General features: G+C 39.0%; 1 protein-coding gene across 2 annotated transcripts in view; it reads left to right on the top strand.

Moving 5' to 3' along the window:
• Positions 1-18,147, top strand: part of ATP8A2 (ATPase phospholipid transporting 8A2) — a 319,093-nt gene that overhangs the window by 83,772 nt on the left and 217,174 nt on the right. For both annotated transcript variants that reach the window (XM_058827389.1, XM_058827399.1), the window contains 4 exons: positions 1,215-1,299; positions 2,462-2,601; positions 5,506-5,644; positions 11,916-11,980. In XM_058827389.1, the coding sequence (XP_058683372.1) occupies positions 1,215-1,299; positions 2,462-2,601; positions 5,506-5,644; positions 11,916-11,980 (429 nt within the window). The remainder of the gene's footprint in view (positions 1-1,214; positions 1,300-2,461; positions 2,602-5,505; positions 5,645-11,915; positions 11,981-18,147) is intronic.

An 18,147-nucleotide genomic window follows, 5' to 3' on the forward strand; every position in this document is an offset into this window, starting at 1 on the left:
CAGAGCGTGGTTCTAATTTCAGTAGAAAACTATGGAGCTGGCTTTTTGCAGCAGGGAAAAACTCTTTCTGACCTCTGTGAGGATCTGGTTTACTTGAATTTGTTGTGACATATAGGTGAGTGTTCACTACTCCATTGCTTCCATTTACCTCCCCTGATTTGATAAAGATGTGCTGGCTTCATGCTGGTGTGGTGAAGTGAATTAAGTCTGCTGCCATTGTGTGGTAGTTCACAGTTGTATGCCTAATAGGACCACACAGTCTTGCAACTTGCTTGTTCATGCCGTGCCTGAGTTCACACTGTTCTTTGGAGTGTGGCACTGGAAGGGACGGAGAACAGGAGGGTTTGCCGTACAAAATTTCTTGCTGTTCTCTGTATGAGCAGACCTAGATGTACTAATGTGCTGCATCTGCCACTCGTGAACTTTAAGTTAACTGAATATTCTGCTTTAATTCTTCCATGTTCTGGTAGTTATCCTCTGTCCTGTTGCTTCCATAATAATTAGGTTTGTATGCCTTTCCCTAATCAATGCTAGATGTAGGTCTGTTTATTTAGCTTAAGAGCAGATGTCTGAGTAGGGTTTCTGTATTACATGTGTTTGTAGAACTTGTTCTGATAGTTATAAATAAAATCCAGAGACTCTAGATATGTAGATGATGCTATATGTTGATTTCAGCTGTTAGTTGGGCTTTTTCAATGGTTCTTTGATTTACTGATAAAGAAAGCTGCTGCAGGAAGAAGGTTGTTTCTGAGAGAATGTTGTGGTGGAACATGATCAGTGTTTCTGCCTTTTGTTTTTTAACATCAACGGGAATCTTTTCTAGAAAGGTTTGCAGGAAACTCTACTGAATGGGACTGCATTATATGCTGAATAAGACCAGACATTTGTGTTGTCTGAAAGTCAATATATTGGCTTGGTAATTTATGGAGAAGTGTTCTGTACTGCCCAGTGATGAGGACCTCTTTATGGAAAGAGGGGAAGAGGACAGAGTGTGCTTCTGTTCCTATTATTTAAAATGGATGCAGTATCTATGCCACTGGGTGCAATCTAAATTAATTACTCAATCAGAGTCTCTAAACCCCAAGTATATTGTAAATACAGTTTTGTTTTTATATTAGCAAGTCCATTCAGGTTGCTTCTCTTGAGCTTGTAAATACACAAATGGCAACTTCATATATAGACTTACTCTGTTGTAATGAATTTGGTTTTAATAGGATAATGTAATTTTTGAGAGGCTTTCAAAAGATTCCCAGTATATGGAACAAACACTGTGCCATCTTGAATACTTCGCAACGGAAGGTAAGAAAAACAGCATGCCATGAGAATTCAGTTTATGAAATTATTTGCAGCATCTCCTGCGTTGTCTAAGCTCTGTGGTCAACTAAGATGATGATTGTGAAGATAAATCAAGATGGGGTGTGTTATCAGCAAATTAACAACTGTAGGTTGATTTCAACTGTAAGGAGGATTTTTTCCGACTTCTGTGTGATTTCAGTAGGGAAGTGGAATTTGGAAGGAAAAGATAGTGTTCTGTATGTCCATGATGAAGGGAAAGGGCATGAGTTGTATTGCCCGGAACAACTCGGTTACTTTGGAGTTGGAGGTGTTTTTACCAGGTGTAGAAGTTGGATGCCAGTGTCTCTGGCTTTACGAAGCAGAGTGTCAACCTGAACATGCTGGGAGGCCAGGCAGATGAGACATCAAAGATGATTTGAAGTGGTCTGTAAGGCCTTTGACTGACTGTTCACTGGGAAGCACTGGGCTTTGTTCCTTCTTCTGCTATAGCATAGGATACCTGAGTTACAGTAAAACCATGAACCAGTGTTTTTCTTTCAAAATCTTAAAACATCATTGAGCTTTTAAATTTTTTTTGTTTTGCAGACTTCATGTTCCCAGTAATGGAACTTTTGTGTTTTATGATACACACTCCTTTTCTGCTTGATTCGTGATAGAAAAAAAATCACGACTTCTCTGTGTTAATTTTTGTCAGTGGTCCAATAGATTGTTTTTTATACTTCGTGGACCCTCTCCACTATATTAACTCTCGTTATTACTGTGAGTTACATCGGTACACTGAGGGAAAACACAGGCTCAGAGGAAGCATGTGCAGGATGTTTGACTAAGTAATATCACAAATCGCAGTATGTGGCCTGTTCTATTTGAAAATACATGAAAAGCAAGCTTGCTTTTATACTTAATAAAAAGTTTTTGTCCAATGCTCTCTTGATTTGCACCAACAGTAGTGGCCGAAATGAACCATATTTACATTTACATTTGTGGAAGTCCAAGTGCTTAAAAAAATGTACAGGGAGATTTTGTGGAATGCAGAGTTTAACAGTATGTATTAGAAGCTCTTGTTGTTCCAGCATGGGGGTTAGAATTTAGCATTTGTTGCATATGAATTATTTGATAATACTCAATGTAATTTTACTGTGGGTAATGGCTGTCTTCTGTTTTGCAGGTCTGAGGACGTTGTGCATTGCTTATGCTGATCTGTCAGAGAAGTCTTACAGAGAGTGGTTGAATGTCTACAATGAATCCAGTACGGTTCTGAAAGACAGAACTCAGAAGCTAGAGGAGTGCTATGAGATCATTGAAAAGGTAAAACATACTTTTTTGATGATCTGATAAAGATTCCCTTATATGTGTATTTTCCAGTGGAATTTGGACTTTATACAATGAAATAAACTGTCAGTTTCATAGATGGGAAACTGAAAAGGTGTTCTTAGATGGTAACCTTTTCAGTCAACAGTTTTAATCTGTAAATTTGAGATCAATTTATGGATAAAAAAAGTAGTTTCTACTTAAAACACCTTTTCTCACACTTTTTTTTATCTTCCTGTTTTATGTAAGGTTGTTGTGACTTGAGTAAATTACTGTGTTGCACGAAGTTCCCATGTACTAGGATATGAAGAGATTAATTCCTTTTCATGCAGCAGTCAACTGTTATTGAAGGTTGTTGTAGGCATGATGTAGGGGTCACCAAAAACTGTAGGAGCACGGGTTAAAGAAAAGATGGAAACCTGCACTCCATGCAAATTGCAGAGCTCTTAATTTCAGAAGGGGAAAGTAGGTGCCAGAGAACCTATTTGAAACTCTGATCTTACAGTGAATGAAATGTTAAAATATCAGCACTAGGGGCCAGTGTTTCTCTGAGCCTTGTTGGTCTTGCTGCTTTTGGAAATGCTGGTAGTTGCACTCCTCACCTGCACAGATTCATGTTCTTCTCTCTTACCCCAGGTATTTAATTTTATTTAGTGGTTTTTTTAAAGCATGTTTTGAACTTCAATATATTTTTTAATTAATATTAAAATACTGCTTAGGTTCTGGAGCACTGTTGTTTATTGAAGTTACTTGGGGTAAATCATAGATTTATAGAATGGCCTGGTTTGGAAGGGACCGTGAAGATCCAATCCTCTGCTTTTGTTGTACTTTAAAATGTGTTCTTAAGCTTTAGATCATTTTTGGTCATCTACTTTCTGCCTTTTTCACAATTTAGTATCTTGTTTAAGAAAAAAGGGAGCCCGTGAGTGGGTTGTAGAATTGGAGGTAGGAACTATCCACTGTGTACTTTCCTGTTAACATTTGCTTGCTGGTCATGCCAAGAAGCAGGCCTTACAGATAAACTGGCATTTGGCTGTAACACAAAATATAATATATTTTAACAGACTGGGTTTTTTTAATCTAAGGGCTCAAATGAGACCAAGAGAATTACTTTTTCAGTCTAAGTGCTGAGATTGCTGGATCACAGTACAGGTGCATGTGTGGAGACAAACTTGAACTGATTTCCTTCCACAGCCATAAGCATATGAAGCTCAGAAGGCTTCAGCAGGTGCAGTGGTAACTCCCCTGCTCAGGTAGCTCAGCCATGCTGATCCCTGTGCTGTCATGTGTGACTTCTTAACGAGTGATTTTTGGTAAAAAAACACTGTCTGCAATTGCACACTTGGATTATGTTTGTAACCTTCAAATGCTGCTGGCATCAGCAGAGCTGATGTTTCATTGAGAGGCTGTAGAGTGCTAAAGCACAGGGACTTGCACAAGTAGATTCTGCTACATTTGTCCGCTGAATCTCATAGCAAAAATGAGGTTCTGTCAAGAGCTGAAACTAATGCCAGTTTACACACTGTATGGAGATTTTCCCTTCTGTTCTTTAGGCATGCTTAGATGCATACATGTGAGAGCTGCTTTGAATGCCCTCTCCATGGAATCATGGCATGGTTTGTGTTGGAAGGGGCCCTTCAAGATCATATAGTTGTACCCCCACCCCCAGCTATGGTCTTTCACTAGACCATGATGCTCAGATCTCTGTCCAGCCTGGCCTGGAACACTTCTAGGGATGGATCCACCACTTCAGGGCCAACCTGTTCCAGTGTCTCACCACTCTCATTATAAAAAAGTCACTTCTTTATGCCTGGACTAAATATACCCTCTTGCAGTTTAAAACCATCACATCCTGTTCTGCCACTGCTGGCCTTGGTAAACAGTCTTTATTAATTTTTCTTATAAGCCCACTTGTTATATAGAAAGGCCACAGTAAGATCATGCTGAAGCCTCATCATTCCCAGACTGAACAACAGCAACTTGCCTTATTACTTATGTTAATTTGTCTTCATTTCTGTTAAATTATTTTAGTTCCCGCGAAGAATAGAATATAGTGCCTTTTTCTCTGCAATTTCTGAAATGATGCAGTATACCTAAACTTATTTCAATCTGTTTTAAGTTGAACATGTGTAAGGAATCATTAAAAAATGCTTTTAGTGGTAAATTCTGAGTAGACTGTATCTTTTGACAAGGTTTTTATCTGTTTTTTTGCCTGTCTTTTTATTTTTTCTTTTTTTTTTTACTGTAATATAGCCAAATCTCCTCAAGCAATTATTTTAGAATTGCCTGAGAATACGACTAACTCTGTAGTATTAAATTCACTGTATGGGACTTGTATTTCTGGCAGACATCTGTGTGTTGATTAGAGATACTTGGATTCATTGATGTTCATACCACTTGTATTATACAAATGTAAGGATTAGATCCATAAATAGTTGCAATAATTTTTGCTTTGAATGATTGTATCCAGTCTGTATGTACATTTTCTAGGCAGAAATAAGTTTAAATAATGCGATGCCAAATAATTCTTGTTTTGTGAGATATAAATTGACTACTCATCATGTTGCTATGGTGATTAGTGAATGGTCTAGTATATCTGGTCACCTATAGGCTAACTTTGGGCTAACTATAATGTCAATCAATTATTCTTGAAATGTTGCCATTTTTCTGATGAAAAACGCTCTGTTCCATTCCATACCTCTTGAAATGTGAATTGTATGCAGAGGAAGTACAGAAGTAAAATAGCCACACTAGAAATGTACTGTGGTATATATTGCTTGTCAAAGTGCACTATTAGCAGTGAGGTGTAACATGCTGGCTTAATTCCTTTTTTGAGTATGTTCTAAACAGAGGTTTATCTTAAAAGAATTTGAGGGATTGTTTTCTTTTTTTTTCCCCCAGGATTTGCTGCTTCTTGGAGCTACAGCCATTGAAGACCGCCTGCAAGCAGGTGTTCCAGAAACAATAGCCACACTAATAAAGGCAGAAATTAAGATATGGATTCTGACAGGTGACAAACAGGAAACAGCTCTCAATATAGGTATCCACCATTCTGCTTACTCTGAATCTGTGTGCTATGTAGCAGGTCACATCCAAGATGTGCTGTGTGGGTTTTGAAATAGAATCAGGCCTGCTGCTTATAAAATGGTTCCTCGGTAGCAGGGCACAGCCTTGGGGAAGAGATTTTGTAGTGAAGTCTTCACTAAGAGTGTCAGGCTATATTCTTTTCCTTTATTATTATTGTTTTAAGGCAAAAGGGACCCTTCTGCTCTTGGTCAAATGCAGTTGTAATGGAATGAATATATGTAACTGCTTTCTGATGGTAATAGGAGAACTCTACCAGGCTAATGTTTCAAAAATGGTTTTAGAGCTTTTTTATTTTTTTTTCTTTTCTTACTGACTGCCTTTGAATGGAGTTTGGGATACAATGGGAAATACAATAGTGCAAAGCATGTATAGTTTTACAGCATCTTCCAAACCATGTCTGTGAACGTAGGTGGATTATTCAAGCTTCAACAACTGACCCTGCTGTCCCCTTACAGCACATCTGTTAGTATGTAGTAAAGACTTGGTAAAGGGACATATCCTGATGTAGGCACACCCCTTGTCATGCCACACCTCCCAAATGTCTCATCTTTGGCAACAGAATACCATGATGCTCTTGTGTGCTTTTTGATTGTTTTTCTCCCTATCCCTGGTAAGTCTGCCCAGAGAGGGGAAGAGAGAGTTGCACTCTTGTGATTTGACATCTCACCTAAGTAAGTTCAGTTAAAGTGCATTTTAGTTCTGCTAGGAACAGCCTGAAATCCACCCAGACCTGTCTGTGTACAGTTGTAAATGTAAAAAGCTTAATTGGTCACATTATTCATATAATTAGGGTCAGTATGAGCTCAGAAAGACTGAAGAAATAGCTCCTTTAACACAAGCCAACATATGTTGCTAAGGTTCCACAATTGCATTTAGATTTGCAGATTAGTCTGTTGAGATGTACAAGTGTAGGTTAAAAGGAACTTTAACAGCATAGGCTGCTTTCTCAAACTCATTCAAGATTCTCTATCAATTATGTTCTGTAAATGAACATAGATTATTTTTGGGAAATTTGGGCATTTGCCTTTTTGTTTTAGTCTGGTTTGTATTATTTAAATTTTTTTTTCCGTTTTGGTTGACTCACTGAAGTTTCAGAATGCAGTCTGCTTGACTGACTAGAGTTTTTGTGTGCTTCTCAAAACCAGATCAAATTTCATGTATCTTTGTATGTTGAAAGTGGTACCAAGAGGTGAAATAACTTGCTGAACTGATAGATGTGTAGTAGAAATATAGTGGATGGTCTAAGGAGACAATTTGTTTAAAGGCTGGTTATCTGGTTTGAATCACAATCTGCAGATTTTCCTTTCTTTAAAAACAGTAATTAACTTGAGAAGGGAAACACCATCTTTTGACTAATTAAAAAAATGTAGCTACACATTTTGATGTACCTGAAAAAAGTTGATATATTAGCCAATAGCAGATACCTTGAACACTAGTAAATGGGCTTATTCTGAAGACTGTGAAGGAGAGTCACTTCCAGGTTTCTCTAAATCTGTTGGTTTGTTGTTTCTTTTATTATAGCAACTTGAGAAGAATAACAATCTCACTTAAAACTTTTAAATTATCCCTTAGTTTAAGGTACAATTTGGTAGTAAAACTCTAACTTAATTTGTTTCACATTCAAATTGACTTGAAAGAATAAACATTTGGCACCCTTCCAGTTTCTGTGTGTAAGCTAATAAAACTGTAATAAACCTTCAACTTAAAACCCAATCCACGTGTATACTATATGTTTCAGGTATAAATATGCTGTCTGGGGAGAGTAAAAACCATTTTCACTTTCTCACTGTGTTTGGAGATTACGCTTATTGACTCTTGCTTGCCGTATGGACATGCATGTGTATTGAGCTCATGTGTAAGAGCATTTCAGCTCTTGGCAGCTCTGTCAAGGGGCTGGAGTACTTTGTTCTTCCAGTTTCCTCTTGATTCTTTGGTTTTCAGAATTTGTATGTCTTTGTCTCTGGATGGTGTTCTTGACTTCTCTGGAGAGTAATGGTTGACCTTCCTCGGGTGGCTGTAAGCCTTTCACTCAGCCATGTGCTAGTCGATAGTTCTGCAAGTGAGGAGAGTGTTCATGATAAGCTTTAATACTGATCAATCATTTTAACTCTACCTCTTGAAAGGGAGGCTTCCAGGTTCAGAAGCATCTTAAAGCATGGCCTGCAAAGAACTATAGAGCGCTTAACTTGCAGCTTCATCCTTTTCTTCAACAGTCTGCAGACTCTGGCTCATCTTTGCCTTTAAGTGAGACAAAAATACCCACGGTAGATTTCTATTTGCCACCATCCTGGTGCTTGGGACACTAACAGAACACCAGAACTGCTGTATTTCCAGCCAATCACTTCCCTGGGAAGAGATTTGTTTTCTGGGAATGGGCATATAGTGTTTATTCAAGTGTGTCCTTCCCTGAACCATGAACCAGTCCCTGAAGTTGAGCTGAATGCTGTTACCTAGGGTGTGCATAGATAGCTGCAAGCACTGCCTTACAGTTGTTTGGGTTTGAGGTTGGAAGGGACCTTTTGAAGATACAGTCCTTCTGCTCCCTCCCTGACAGGGACATCTTTCATAAATCAGGTTGCTTAAAGCTCCATTCAGCCTGACCTTGAACACTTCCAGGGATGGAGCATCCATAACTTCTCTGGGCAACCTGTTCCAGTCTTGCTACCCCCATCATAATAAATGTCTTCCTTATGTCCAGTCTAAACCTACCATCTTCCAGTTTGAAATGACTGGCCCTTGACCAGCCACTACAGGCCTTGGTAAAAAGTCTTTCTAAGCCTTTGTTGTAATTCCCTTTTATGTATTGAAAGGTCTCTCCAGAGCCATCTCTTCTTCTGCTTAAACAACCCCAAGTCTCATCCTGTTTTCATAGGAGAGCTGTACCAGCCCTCTGATTGTGGCCTTCTTCTGTACTCACTCTTACAGGTTCATATCTATCTCATGCTGGGCCCCCAGTGCTGGGTAGAGTACTCCAGGTAGAGTCTCATATTCAATTTTTCATCACTTAGGTACGTCTCAGTAGGGCTGCTTTCAGTCTGTTCATACCTCAGTCTGTCCTGATAGATATTTATGAGTGCTGCAGTACAGGTGCAGGACCTTGCACTTGGCCCTGTGGAATTTGACTAGGTTCTCATAGACCTATTCCTCAAGTGGGTCAAAGTCCCTCTGGGTGGCATCACTTCTCTCCAGTGTTATTTAGGTCCACTGTTCAGCTTCATGTTTCCTCAAGACTTGATGAGGTGTAGTTGGTCCCTCTTTCCCTGGTGAAGATAACTGAAGGACCAGTCTCATGGCTGGCCTGAGGGACTGTACTCATCCCTGGTTTTCTTTTGAGTGTCGAGCCATTGACTGGCACTCTTTGGATGCAGGCATCCAGCGAATTCCTTACCCGTCTAACAGTACATCCATCAGACCCCTATCTTTCCAGTTCAGACATGAGAACACTTCTTGGTGAACTGTGCTTTATTTCAGTTCAGGAGACAAGCCATGCCAGTGCACTTGCCTGTATCCCTATGCAAAGTTTGAACAGGGCGTTTGTGCCCTCTCTAAACACAGAGGGTAATCATCCTTCCCTCAGATGCTGGATTCTGTATGCCTGCAGTATGAATGTGCCTGTGGGCTATGATCTTGAACTCTGGTTCAAGCAGTCTTTCTCCCAGGACACTTAAAGGAAAATAAGTCCCAGAAGTACCTAATTCATCTGCTTCATGGACTTTTAGTCAGACTTTTAAACTAAAGAGCTAGATATCAACTTACAGGTGTGGGTTGACATTTTATACCTCGCTTTGAACCAGCAGTTGATCTTATTTTACTCAGAAGCATTGACAAAAATACTTATCTTAGAGTGCATTTTTGCTTGCCATGTTAGTGTTGCCAGTAATAACTATTACAAAACTATTATAAAGCTTTAAAGTATTACTAGAAATGTCTAAAGTTACTACTTGTACTCCTACAGTTGCCAGCTACTTTGCTTTATAGTAGGGCTAGATTTTAACATCATCTTAGTCTTGAAATTTAACATAATGTTTAGATCTCCTATAAACCCTTGTTAGACTTGACTTACATTCTCCTATTCCAGTCTTGATCTTTCTGTTTAATGTGATGGCAAGATGCAAAATAGCTTCAGTTACAGGATAAGTTGTTCTGTGTCCATAATTTCCAAGATGCACAGCAGAGCAACTGTTTTCCACAAGAATCTTTTTTCTTCCAGCTGGACTTCTAGAATGGCATCTTGCTCATTTTGGAAGAGGTAAAATGAAGCAGCGAGCAGTGGTTTAGAAATTACAGCTCACTATTGCAGCTGCTGTTCTAATCAAATGCTACTAGAAAATCCTTTTGAATTAGTTATGCTGAATTTGTAACAGCCTACTGCACTAGACTGTTGGTTTAGCCTAGAGAAAGAATAAACCTGTTATGGAGGGAAGTACTTAAGTATGTAATATTCTCTTTTTCTCAATAAAAATAAGGAAGTTTTTTTTTTTAGCCTGGAACTAACTTTTAAAAATGGCAAACTGACTTGAGAAAAAAGTCAGTGTTTTGTCTGTAACTGTTGGAGGCTTGCTGCTCAGTTCTATACTACCACCTGAGATTTGATCACAGGCAGAATCAGAGGCTGTCTGCAAAGCTTTCATGTTGTAGGCTGCATTCATTAGAACATATTTCATCGTTTTCCCAACAGGTGTGAGTTCAGTGTCATTTTGTATTGTTGTCTGAAGCAGAAATTAAACTTAGGCTCATTAGCATGTATTTGCAAGGTTGCATTTGGTATTCATAGCCCACACAGCTGTGAAAATGGAGGAGAAACTGAACTTCTGCAGGTAATCAAACCTGCGGCCTGAGAGTGCCTGGCTATGATACAAGCATGTCTTCCGCAAAGGAGGTAGAGGGATTTACTTTCTTGACAGAAGTCATGCATGCAGACATGTTAACCCTGGATTATACCTACAAAACTAGCCCAATTATAAAAACTCTGTAGCCTGAGGAAATGATTTGCATTGCAATTGCTGACCCAGTATGGCCTTTCTAAGGAACCAAGAATCCCACAGATGATTTCATGCCTCAGTTGTTCTCTTGCTGATGTAAGATATGGAAAGAGGCACTTCATCTTTTTACAGTGACTGTGGTGTTCAGCCTTTGAATCTGTCAGACTTGCAGTGGTTCTTCACTGGGACATTACTCATATACCGCAATACCCTCCAGTCTCCATTTAGGAAAAGAGACTTCACAGGACCCCATTTTATTAGATAGCAATTTCTTAAACTGCTGTAATTAATTTCTCTAAAAAAAATTAGAAATAAACAAGAATTGTATTGAATTTCCTTTTCCCATGTAATTCAGATGAGCAATAAAAGGTGCTTCAAATAAATTAATTCTCTGTTATTTTATGAAGCTGACATCACTATGCCAATCCCAAGTGAACTTGCATGAGCTTTTAGGATAGTGTAGTGGGGTCAGTCTGATGTATTTGTCTCTTGCTGTTAATAGGAGCATAATTAACCTGTTTATTCTGCAAATGATTAAACTTTTATAAAAAATAAGATTTTTTTCTGTCTTGAGAGTTTTTGTTTTGAATTTTGGTGTCCTAGGAAATGTACAGAATTGCCTTCTGGGTGCTCTCATTCTTTCATTTCTCAGTCCCACACTAAGAATAATCTTGTCCAATTATCTTGTGTCCATAGGAGTTGGTAGGGGCTCTGAGCGTCATTGATCTATACTTCTTGATGAAGCTCAGAACCTTCCACACTGAACACTCAGGAGTAAAAAATGCTCATGTAAGCTTTGTGTGGGCTAAGAGAACTGAGTAGCATCGACTGAAAACATGTGTGCACTTCCAATCATCTGGCATAGATGGAACTGTGCCTTCAGATCTGTTCCTGTCATGTGCTGAAGGCAAACCTGCCTTCATGTAGACTTTAAAAAAAAACAATTGATGCAGGGCTATAGGCTGTATTTACTGCTTGCAGTTCACACAATGTTTTCTTTAATTAAAACACTGCAAGTGATGTATTTGAAAATGCTATTAGAATGCAGCCTGTGTCTCAAATAAATCTGTCATATTGGATTGTGTCCTATACACCAATGTTTCCAGCAGTCTGCCTGATAGGAGTAACTGCTCAAAAAATAGTCATTTGACCTATTGGTGCTTATTTTAACGTTGAGCTTGAACCTTAGTCCTCCTAAAAGTAAGTCCTTGTGTTTTATTGTCTTTTTTTTCCCTCTTGCAGGGTACTCTTGCAGACTCATTTCACAGAGTATGTCTCTCATCCTGGTCAATGAAGATTCACTAGATGTAAGTAAGCAAATTCTGATGTAATTCTTGACTGAAGGAGGTGTTGCTAACAAGATGGAAAGTTGTCAGGCTTTCACATTGAATTTTTCTTGCTTACCCTTAGAGGTAGCAGGATAAACAGTTCATGCTAAAACACAGGTGTATTGTGTAAAGTGTACTCCAGAGGTCTTCAGTCACAAACTTTACAAATCAAACCGAGGTCTCCGAATGAGCAACTTGTTAGGTGCATGGGTTTGATTCTGCTGCAAACTGGAAAAATCTACAGCATGCCATCAGGAATATAGTTAAGTTTTAAGGTATAGATATAGGAATAATGTTTGAAGAAAACCCGCTTTTTGTTTCTTTGCATCTTCAGTATTGACAGCTCTAGCCACACCTGCATTGTGAGTTTGTCTATGTACAGTAGCTTTTGAGACCTAATATCAAAAATGTTCTGCCATGGTTGCCTCATAAATACACCAAAATTAAATAGAAAAATCATATATTTGTACAATGATTCGTCCCAGGAGATATCTTTCCATTTTGTATGCTTCAGTGTACATATCAGTATTAAATATCACTTCAATATCTGGTTTCTATTAGAGATATTTGTAGGACAGATGAAAGTACCTTTAATAGGCAACATCTGACATTTGCATTTAGAATTGGTAGCTTGACTGGATGGGAGATGCAAAGCCTGTGTCTTGGAGTACCAGAGGAGTTACTGGATGTCTGCAAATCTGGTTGAAGAGGGTAATACTACTGTGGCAAAAGTATCACCGGCTGTTATTTTCCAGTTGCCTTGATGTGATTCCAATAACTTTGTGTGTAGAAAACTTTGCTTATAGAATCCAGCTATAAATGGCATTGGAAATTTGTCAGTAAACATAAAAACTAGTGAAAGCTTTCAGAGCATGACCTTGCACCCGCAGCGTGTTTGCCAATGACAGTGAGGCTGTGGGGTGTAGTCGGCACACTGGAGGGAAGGAATGCAGTCCAGAGGGATGTGGACAGGCTTGGGAGGTGGGCCTGTGTGAGCTTCATGAAGTTCAACAAGGCCAAGTGCAAGGTGCTGAATGTGGGTTCGGGCAGTCTCAGGCACAAGTCCAGGCTGGGAGGAGAATGGATTGAGAGCAGCCCTGAGGGAAAAGACTTGGGGCTGTTTGGACAAAAAGCTCCATATGACCCAGCAATGTGCACTCACAGCCTGGAAAGCCAAAGGCATCCTGGGCTGCATCCAAAGAATCACAGCCAGCAGGTCGAGGGAGATGGTTCTCCCCCTCTACTCTGCTCTTGTGAGACTTGACCTGGAGTGCTGTGTTCAGCTCTGGGGCTTCCAACACAAGAAACAAGTGGACCTCTTGAAATGAGTCCAGAGGAGGGGCCACTAAGTTGACCAGAGGTTTGAAGCACCTCTGCTAAGAGGACAGGCTGAGAGATTTGGGGCTGTTAACCTGGAGAAGAGAAGAGTTTGGAGAGACCTTTATGGCACCTTGCAGTATCCAAAGGAGGCCAACAAGGGAACTGGAGAGGGACTGTTTACAAGGCCATGTAATGATTGGACAAGGGGGAATGGCCTTAAGGTGAAAGAGGGCAGGTTTAGATTAGATGTTAGGAAGGAATTCTTTACTGTGAGAATGGTGAGACACTGGAACAAGTTGCCCAGAGAGACAGTGGACTCCCTATCGCTGGAGGTGTTCGAGACTAGGCTGGATGGGGCTTTGAGCAACCTGGTGAAGTGGAAGGTGTCCTTGCTCATGACAGGGGAGGTTGAAATCAGATTATCTTTAAGGTCAGTTTCAACTCTAACTTTTCCATGATTCTATGAAAACAAAAAACAAAAAAACAAAAAAAAAAAAGGAAAGGGAGAACAATGGCATATCAGATGAGAAAAGAAACCCATTATTGATACATATAGTTGCTGGCCTTTGAAGAAAATGTTATCATATGATACATCATGAATTTGAAGATCAATGATAGTTTAGCTCAGAGAACCTATATTTTTCTAAAACCTGAGTACAAACTTATGGAGCTTCTGAACTGGTACATCAAAAATGCCTTGTATTACTCTTTCTTTCCATCTAAAATAAATCTAGAAAAAAGTAAATGAGTTATCTCCAAAGTACTCTTATTGCCATTTTAAATGTACATTTGGATTTTATATACATTTGTATATAGAACTTATGTTTTGTTAATAATTGCCTCTATTTATTTTGTTCTAACATGTCTTTAGGTACTTATTGCCATTTTTTCAGTATGAGATTTCCATAGTAATATTTATTTTGTGCTGCACCTCCAACAAAAATTTTTACTTCTGTTGAAGTGAGCTTAAAATCAAAGGTTCTCACACTGAAATTCTGTAGCATTATATTTAATATATTCCACCTTTGAAATCTATTAATACTAAAAATGAGTTTTTACAAGATCCAAGTTGAGCTTAGAGCTTTTAAAAATTGATACACTTACCCCTTTGTGCAGTCCCTGTGTGACTTTTCCCTCCCACTTCTGCTCCTTGGCATGCAGCAGCAGGTGAGATGTGATCGAACAACTGTCTTTGCTTGGTTTTGAGAGATAAGATTTTTTCTAAATCATGCAGTTCAGAGGAAAAATCAATCATTTCTTTTCTCTTCAGGGAGCTCCTGGGAATAGAAAAGACTAATCCGTAGCTTGATTCAGCTGAATTCTCGAAACTTAGCATAATAATCTGCAAATGTCTATCCCTTACAGACTTTACCACATGCATACATATACTCACTTGTTTTTCCTTTTCCTAATAAAGCTTTTTGAAATGAGAATATTTTGAGCATGACATTTACTTTGAGTGTAATTCTTGGACTCAGTTTCTGTTTAATTAAATTGGAACGTCATAAAGCCTTAATGTGCAGCTCTTAACCTGGAAAAATTTCTTTCATTAGCATCTTGTAGAATTTTGAGTTGTGAGAGCAGTGAGAAGGGTACCTGAAGGAGGGAAATTGGATGACCAGAGAGCCCCTGACTGGAAAACATCTAATGAGAGAGGCAATATTATAGCCAAGGAATGTTGTGTGTGTTCCTCCTCGTAAATCCCATAGAAAGGAGAGTTGGGAACTGTATCAGTTGCTTATCACATGGGATTGTATTTAACAGTAGTGGAAGGACAACATTGGAGGGACTCAGTTCTGAAGCTGAGGGTAGTATTTTGCTGTAAAGTAATCCTGTTGATGTAAAAGGAGCTACCCTGTGAGCGTGTTCCGCAGAGCTCGCGTGCCAGGAGTGACCGTCCTGGGTTATAGACAGATGTGTGAGTAACAGCAAATGGATACTCCTGTGTAAGAATGCTCAATGCTGGCATCTCTTTGGAAGACATGACTAGAAGTGTAAGCAGAAGCTGGCCTTCCTTGCTTTTCCACTTGTTCAGGTGTACCTTTGGCATGCTTCACTGTTGGGATGTACCTGTTAGTGCCACCATGGTATTTCTTGAGAAACAAGCATAGTTTCACAGTATAACTTACTCATCTGTAGTGAGTGTCTAGAGTTCCCAAATAGTCTTAGTATCTGTAGGGAAGCTTTTACATGCAGCAATGTTTCATATTCCAGCAGTGAAGAATGAGGACCTAGACATCTCAGTTATTTTGTTGTTAGTTTATTTTAGTTATTCTGTGGGGTAGCATTACTGTGAAGGTTCTGTAAGGAAGACGTATTAACTTTGAGAATATTAGATTTATCCAATTACTTTCATGATCTTCATTCTTAATTGGCACATTTCTTTCCCACATTTCTTAAGAGTTAAAAACATAAGGAGATCTTCGAGAGGCATTATTATTCATTGTATTTAAATACTGATACATGTGTAGATCTGGGAATCATGGATCTCTTAAGAAGTAAAGCACTGACCTGGCCATTGGACTTACCCATATGCTAGAAATAGCAGGTTTTGTTGGGTTATTGTCAAAAATCTTTTCTAATAACCAGTGAGAACTCAGACTGTGTAATGGAGAAGGACATAAGCAGAAGGCCATTAAAAATTTGTTTTTCAGCACATTTGTCTTTGAGCAAAGAGCATTGTTCCAGCAGAGTCCTCTGTACTAGACTTCTCAGAAAGATTTGCATAGCATTGTGGCTTGCACAGAAATGTGTTACCTTCACCTACAGAATTTCTTCAGCATATGCACCATGTGCGTTTTTTTGTAAATCTGTGTTTCAAACTCTCGAGCAACATAACAGGAGACAATGCCTGTGAAGCTCTGAAAAACTTTGAAGGTTCTCAGGATCTTCTGAGATCCTGATTCTCCTGTGGAAGAAGGGATGCCTATGCCCTGCCGGTGCTGTCATGCTGATTACTCCCAAAGAATAGGCCGAAAGGTACTGTCGGCTTTTCAGACTAAACCAAAAGTTACCTAAGACTCTAAATGTTCCAAAGCATTGCTACCAGGTGTGCTTCAGCTGTACTAAAAGATAATGAGGTATGCAGGTACTGCTGGGAAGACAAGAACAAGCCTGGTACTGCTAATGCCATGTAAGTGCTTTGAAGGTACATCTTGTGTGTTGCACTAGAGAGGAGGCTGGGGCTTTTATCTCCCCTGCTATCATCTGCCCACATGCGTTCAGACTAAGTTAATATTCTGGAAAACTGGTCAATGTGAGCAAGCTCAGTTTGAGCCAAGGGTTAGCTCCCCTTCAGAGGGGCATCTGCAACAGTTCTCTAGTGCCTTGTGGCTAGTAAGTTACTCCAGTTACCACTCAGCCTGGAATTGTAATCAGCACTTCTACCACTGGGGATTTCCAAAGGAAGCTAATTAGGAAAGCCAGGGAAAGAATACACATTCTATTGTACAAAGCTTTTACTATTGCTTAAATTTCTGTTTTTCCTAATCTAGAAATATACATCAAGCTAATAAGTAGTTACATAAGGAACAGAGTCTAGTAATCAGATAAGTCTTGAAAAATTTTAGGTAGAAGGGATTTAGTGTTTTTTTTTGTTTGTTTTTGAGGAACAAATAGGATCCTTCATAACTCCAGGTATTTGCTAATCTGCATAGAAAGTTAATTGTATGGATGTGGAAAATATACAGTTCTTAGTGTGAAAAGCTGCTTTGATTTGAGTGTACTGTGTAGAATTATAAATGAAAGAATATAGGTGTTACCTAGACCTGTAGGTTTAAGTACACACAGCACTGTGTAACTTAAGTATTAGATTACCACTTTTTCAGGAAGTTATACTAATAGGTTTGAGCTGTGAGGGGTGAATGAGTTGGGCTGGTATTTTTGTTTCATCCTGCTTTTCACTTTCCAGAATTCATTAATGACTGTTCTCCCTTATCTGTGGCTGTTTTTTCTGTTAGTGTTTTCTGGCACTGTGATAGTTGGTTTGGATGAAGTGGGGGTACGTGGACCTGAAGGAATGCAAGGACCCTTAGGAGTGCTAAGAAAATGTTACTGAATAACTCTTCTTTCTATTAGTGGAAACTGCACGGTGGGAAGGCTAGGGAACGCTCTTAAGAAGCTCAAACACACTTTTCAAAGTAACTTTTCCATTCATATTTAAAGTTGTAGTAGTGGTCATTTCTGACGAGCCAATTTTAGGCAGCTGGTATTTAGCAGATGTGGGCTGATGCCTTGTCCGTGCTATAGGACACAATAGATCATATTACATAAAAATAGAAAGGAAGAATGTGTTCCCTGAATTCCATCTAAAAATTGCTGTCTCGTTTGTAAAAGTTCTCATATGTTAGAGGAAAATGACTGCAAACAAACGCTATTTCTCTTAAAATTGCTAATGATCTTTACATATGTGAAGGCTTATATCAATAGATGATCACAGAGTACTATCCAGATCTGTTTTCTGTTGTGTGGGTAACAATAGAAGCATGGCTTCAGCTGGATGGTGAGGGAAGTGTCTGTTGGCTTTGAAGATGGGATTCTCTGCAGCATACTGATGTGCTTATTTCTGTTAAGCACAAGAGACCATGGAAATATAAGGATGTGTAATCAAACGTTAAATGGATTTTTTAAAATGAGACACTACCCATGAAATGCAGTTTTTTCTGATATTGAAGCATGATGGTGCAATTTTAGAGGAAAAAGATGAAGCTGGTGTCTGATCTATAGATAAGTTTTGGATAATAATCCTCTTAATTGGCGTGGCTAATACTGCACATCTGTAGAAAGAATTAAAATTTGTCTTTTGTATTGAGGGGTAAGAACTAAAT

Source organism: Poecile atricapillus, chromosome 1 (assembly GCF_030490865.1).
Source record: "Poecile atricapillus isolate bPoeAtr1 chromosome 1, bPoeAtr1.hap1, whole genome shotgun sequence".
Classification (NCBI taxonomy): domain Eukaryota; kingdom Metazoa; phylum Chordata; class Aves; order Passeriformes; family Paridae; genus Poecile; species Poecile atricapillus.